A 6,028-nucleotide genomic window follows, 5' to 3' on the forward strand; every position below is an offset into this window, starting at 1 on the left:
GAAGCTTTAGTTTTTCTGCTGATTGCTTATATTTTAGAAATATAGCAGAATAGTTTACTCAGCTTGATATATTATGAAAATGCTGCCCTAATATGTCTGCTTGTTCTACTAAATTTGTTCGTGTGCCTGGGGGTGAGAGTACGGGAATTGTGTAAGGAGCGTAGTCACCTCTAAACTTACGAACCTGATCCCACATTGTTTTGGAAGCTATTGAGCTATTTATTGACGAGACATAACAAGCCTCTGCTTTCAAAGAGAAAATCCTTCCTCTGCATAGCAGAACCGTCATACCAGCTAGCTTCAATCCCACAGAAAAACACAATAATTATTATATTTGCATGGTCTAAGAGACGTTGAAACTATAAGCAAGGCCCCATACGTCTGTACATTTGAGATTTTAATTTGCTATACATTTCATGAAAAAAATACAAATACTATTCTTTTCTTCTATTTATGCTATTTTCAGTGCCCAGTCCCTAATTTCACAAATGCATATTCAAGAATTTTCTGACCAATTACTTCCGCATTGTTCTCACTTAAGACAATTATGATACTTTTTGGTCACTATATACATTACATTTCTTTAATATTTCTGGATGTAAAATAATAAATACAGACTGACCGAAAATCAGTGCCTTTCGTGCAGTAAGGAAACAGGTAAACACAGTTTACAATAAGAACTGAGGAATTTCAACAAAATGTATTTGGCTGCTTATATAGTTTTAAATGCAAGAATTTACTGGCGATTTGTTTGAAAAGAAAAAAATATATCTGCCTCCTGTTTTTCTCTAAGAATATTTTTTGCTAGGATTACAGACACAAGGATTAAATGTTGTATCCAATCTGTGTGTGCACATGGCTGACATGAGCTGAGCTACATTCACTGCCGTTCTAGGAAACTTTCACAGTTGGTACCTGTAAACAGGTATCAACAGTGAACATAGCTCGGAACATCTGTTTGACTTCTGAAGCTTCTAGCTTCTCTTCAACATCTTTTAGAGGCATGAAAGAACTATGCAGATGACTGGCTGGTTCCACATAATACAAACATTAAATAGTAACATAAGACAGGCTGTGAAATACTTTGCCATACGGAAAGTTCTACGGCATTAACTTCACTAAAGACTTCATCAACCCTGTCACTCATTTCAGAGCCCATGCGATCATAAGCTGTGATAACTAGAACATCATGATGGCAGCTGAACCAAAGCTGGTTGTAATAAATAAATATTCAATGCAAAATTGGAATGATTGAGGTTACACAGCAGGACTACTGAGCTGCCGGCCTCCTGCTCAGAAAATAAAAGTTCATACAGACACAAACAATTGTGTGACAAGGAAATGTACTTCACCTTTGCATTTGAAGGGTTTCCATTGTTAGTGCTGCTGGTACCAGCTGTGGTTCTTGGTTGGCTGTTGGCACAGGTTCAGGCTGATCAGTCTGTGAACCAGCCTCCTTGGATGGCTCGTTATCAGTCCCAATTGCCCTCGATGTCACCTTGAGTATTGTCTCTTCAGCTGCAACTTCAGGCTGTCCCGCTGCAACACCTTCAGCAGGAACATTGGTAGACTTTTTTTCAGCATCTCCATGTGACTGGTTTAGCTGTACTGTGGCTCCAGTTTTCTGAATGATTTCTGCAAGAAGTACAGTGGCCGTTTGCTTGTTCAGAACACCAGATTTCTCAAGAAGCTCCAGGATAAATTCCTTGTCCAAGGATGCTGACTCTGATCCACTTACTTTAGCCTTTGCTACAGCCTGTGGTAGAGGTTCATACTGAGGTTGTTGCTTGGCTGTGTGATTCTCCAGAAGCTTTAGTATGCCTGCAAGAAGCCCATCCTGGCCAGTCTCAACAGCTCCTGTGCCACTTGGTGTTGGCAGCACAGCCTCTCTAGCCGACTCAGCAGCTAGCGGAGGCTTGGGTGCTTGCTTCGTAGGTGTTGGCTGCATTTGTGATTTCAGACCAGCATTTTGAAACATGTTGTAAAACTGTGCCATGCCATCTGGAACTTGCTGCGGTGCTCCACGTGATAATGTTGAAAAGCCAGCAAAAACAGGTGACATCGCAGCTGCAGACAGCATACCGGTGGTTCCCTGAAATAGTTCCATCATTCGCTTAAGGCTCTCGGCTTTCTCACTCAGCTGTGCCCCTGAAGCTTCTAGCCTCTCTTCAACATCTTTTAGAGGCATTGAAGTTGGAAACAACTGTAGTGTGTCTGGCCTTGGTTTTTCCTGAACCACCACTTTGATTCCATACAGCCACATCGAATCTTTAGACTTCAGAGGGATGAACTGCAAGCATGCAAAGCAAGAATGGAAAAAATTAAAAAAGAAAGTCACAAATAGCACTGAATGATTTTGGTACAATACACCGAAATACCGATGCCAAAATAATTGCTTTATTTTTATCTACTTCTCAACTAATGATGCCAGCCTACAATGTTAGGATAAAGGTAGCTCTATAAATTTTTTAGGTCTACAGATTTAAACAAGTTTTGTATTGTATGATTATGCTGGACATGTCATACCAAGTAGCATGACTGAAAGCTTATAGTCTTTCCACAAATTAATTTTGAAGATTAGTGCATGCATTTTTTATCTGTGCCTTGGAAATGACGATTCCCATTCAACCACAGCATGCGAGTAGTGATTAGCAGGACGGAAGCAGTGGTGGTGCTTACTGTTATGAGAAACTTCATCCAACTTAAATGCTTCAGCAACAATATAACCTTCATAAAGCAATATTGTTTCATTTTTTTTTTCTCCAAGAAGAGAGGTGCCACAGAATAAAATTAAGAACTCATTGCAGTTAAACAGCTGCCCTCAATATATTGCCAATAGTACTTCTGTTTTTATTCTACCATCACCACTATCACAAAAAGGCAGCTTTCTCTGGAATATTTCACCCAGTTTTAGTTTCAAGATAGTGTTTGCTGTTTATCTAAAATTGTTTTCCATGCTTTTATGCAAACACATGACATATCATTTCATTTATTCAACCTTAAGGGCCCGAAGGCATTACGTAAGGTGCAAAAAAGTGCATTACATGAGGTGCAACAAGACCCGAAGTAACTGCTCACTTAACATAACACTTAATATAACAAAAAACACAGCGTTATCTTTTAAATATGGCTCAGAAAGCCGATATCCTTGGCCGGTATAATGTAAAACTATCCCAATCTGTTTTCATTCCAAATTGGCCATTAGCACTCCATGACAGGCCGAAATGACTCGGGTTCTGCCCATACGGGCATGGCGCCCACTCATGTGGGAGGGACCCGCACCATTCTGACCTATCACAGAGGGCTAACAGCGGATTTGGACTAAAATTGATTAGAATAATTTTACGTTACACCAGCCTTTGTCAATGAAAGCAGGATCACAAACAATTATTTTCGCTCTCAGAAACTATTAATTTTTCACATAGCTTCCATACTTCTTATTTCATGCATTATATAACAAAGTTCTGGTTATTTTGCATGCATATTTTAAGGTGTTATCTGTAATAACTGTTATGAAGCAGAGCACTTTGTTCCTAAACTACTGTAGAGTGCAATTAAATAGTTATAATTTGTCTCTAAAATACATACTTCTTTTAAAGGACTTCACAATTTCACAATACTTGTTTTTGTTTTTCAGACTGCCTCTGTAGGCAATAAAAAAAGCATGTCTATGACAAAGAAATATTGAAACCTTTCAACGTTTGCATATGACACTGAAAATTAAGTCTTGTTTTGCTTTCCCTGTTCAAACATGAAAGTGATGAAAAACAGCAGCCACTTGACACTATAGTATCAGAGCCACTGCGACTGCATTGGGTACATTTTTCAGTCCAACTCATTTTGTGCATTTTTATACAAAAATGAATGGTCCGGGCATCATTTTTGGAAGCAAACAGTCGGAAATAAAATATAATGAGAATATCGCATCTTTTCACCTAAAGCTCCTCTTAGAATTATTGTCACATTCAAGAGTTAACAGCAAATTACAGTAACAAGTTCTTGGCAGAAGCACTAAAAAAAAAACAACAGTAAAGACTTTGGCATCAGTGGAACAATGATAAATGATCAACTTGCACTTTGGCCCATTAAAAAGTGGCTGTCATGAGAAACAGAGAGGTATAAACAACAATCGCTTCATATGATACAGCTGTAAATGGCAAAGAATTGCTCTTACGGACATTGTGCTTAGGCATGATGCTAAATAAGCACTACATAAAACCTCGATATCAATTTACATGCAACCAACTGAAAATGTGCAACCGAGAAAGTTTTACTCACTTTCAAGCAGCATTCTTTCAAAGGTCTTGTAAGTTTAAGGTCGCCTCGAAATACAGACATGCCATCCACTTCCTCCATAAGTTCATTTTTCAGGGTGCTTAAGTATTCTCCATGGTAACCATAGACTTCTATGACCCTTGCCTCGGACAGAATAGACACGCTGCTCATCTGATGTGTCTCACCACAGAACAAGAATACTTGGCAGGCTGGTACAATGTAGTTACCAGTGACATCATCATCTACTGGTGCTTCCAGCTGGACACAATTTTCAGCAGAAATTGCGTCTTCGAGGTCAATGCTAAAGGGTAGGCAGAAAACAGTGAAAACACGAATGAGCTTTGACTGCCACTGGTTTGGAACACAACACATAGTGTACGATACTATAAATACACCTTCCTATTATTACGCGCGCACGTACGATAGTAGCTAGGAGAAAACCGCTAAAAGTTTGCATTTCCTCTCTGCTCCCAAATACTCACACGTAGGAAGATGGTTGAATAAGCCAACTACAAGCCGACACATACAATATACAAGCGTGTGTGCTCTTTAGAAACGAAAAGTTGCCAAATTCGTGGAAGCACTTCTTGATAAGGGAGCGGACATACACCTTTCAAATTACGGTCTTGCTTGTGCGCTAAAGCGGAAATGCGTTCCCCACAAATATAAACACGGTACTTTTTGAATGCTGAAGCTGACCAGTTCCCACTATACAAATGTACACCTCAAGGTCAATTATACAGCTCATCCATTCAGCCCACACTTCAGGGCTTGGCATCACCGCGCCCGCGCAGAGATGAGATAAAAATAGCCAATTCTCCATGGGATTACTCGGAGCTAGAACATCAAGCAACTGCAACAAAATGAAGGCGGCACACTTTTTTTCTGCCTACTACCTCCCCGAAAAACACCCTACAAAGTGTAAACTTACATTCGATCTTTAATAACACTTGCTTTGCTTCACAGCAGATGACACGCACACAGGGCCGAAAGCGAGGGAATGTAGTGGACGGTGCACAGCAGTCGAACTTACTTTTCATTGTCTTCGAAGTATACAATTGCGTCAGACACAGGACGGTCGCCTTGAACCTTCCACGTGCACTTCGCTTTAATCATTTTACCGAAACTGTGCTAATGGCAGCCTGTTCACTGCCGAAGGCAGACGCACGCTGTATCCGTCGACTTCTTTCACGCCAGTCAACGATGCTCACGGACTTCACAAAGCCACGGCCGAAACGTTTATGATTATTCACCTATTTCGACACCATAGTATACTTGACTGGATGCTTACAAACGTCATGCCGTGTCAGTCGGGAAAGGCTAGACAACGGTAAATGCGAGGGAGACCGCCAACGCGCCGGCGGCACCCCGCTCCGGAGGCTAGACCAGAGCTAGACTAACGTCCCTGTACCCCTGCAGCCCTGTAGCTTGCGCCCCTTGCGCTCCGCCACATATCCCATTCCCTCCTGCCCTCCGCCGCATCAACTGTCCATAGAGAAAAATAGAACTAGAGAACACCCATAGAGGCACTTCCGAACACGCCAGCATCATTAGTGGTAATCTAGCAAGTCTGATGACGATAATAATTATAATAATAATAATAATAATACGAACTACTTTTTTTCTGCACATCATCAAAAAATTAAAAAAGATATTTCGCGCTTATCACTATTTTGTTCTCGCTCAAATTTCGTAGCAAAATAGCACTTACTGGTGCACACTGCTGGCAACCTAACCACACCTCATTCAAGAA

The 6,028-nt window shown here is 40.7% G+C and overlaps 1 protein-coding gene across 2 annotated transcripts in view; it reads right to left on the reverse strand.

The window, feature by feature from the left end:
- LOC126545559 (uncharacterized) overlaps nt 1-5,747 on the reverse strand; it is a 41,319-nt gene extending 35,572 nt beyond the window's left edge. The window contains exons 1-3 of one of the 2 annotated variants that reach the window (XM_050193478.2): nt 5,309-5,747; nt 4,279-4,576; nt 1,353-2,290 (exon numbers count right to left, since the gene is read on the reverse strand). In XM_050193478.2, the coding sequence (XP_050049435.1) occupies nt 1,353-2,290; nt 4,279-4,576; nt 5,309-5,391 (1,319 nt within the window). In that variant the 5' untranslated portion in view covers nt 5,392-5,747. Of the gene's footprint in view, nt 1-1,352; nt 2,291-4,278; nt 4,577-5,206 lie in introns of both variants that reach the window. The other variant, XM_050193479.2, reaches the window with a different exon arrangement.
- Between the last annotated feature and the right edge of the window lie 281 nt (nt 5,748-6,028).

Source organism: Dermacentor andersoni, chromosome 1 (genome assembly GCF_023375885.2).
Source record: "Dermacentor andersoni chromosome 1, qqDerAnde1_hic_scaffold, whole genome shotgun sequence".
In the NCBI taxonomy this organism is placed as follows: Eukaryota; Metazoa; Arthropoda; class Arachnida; order Ixodida; family Ixodidae; genus Dermacentor; species Dermacentor andersoni.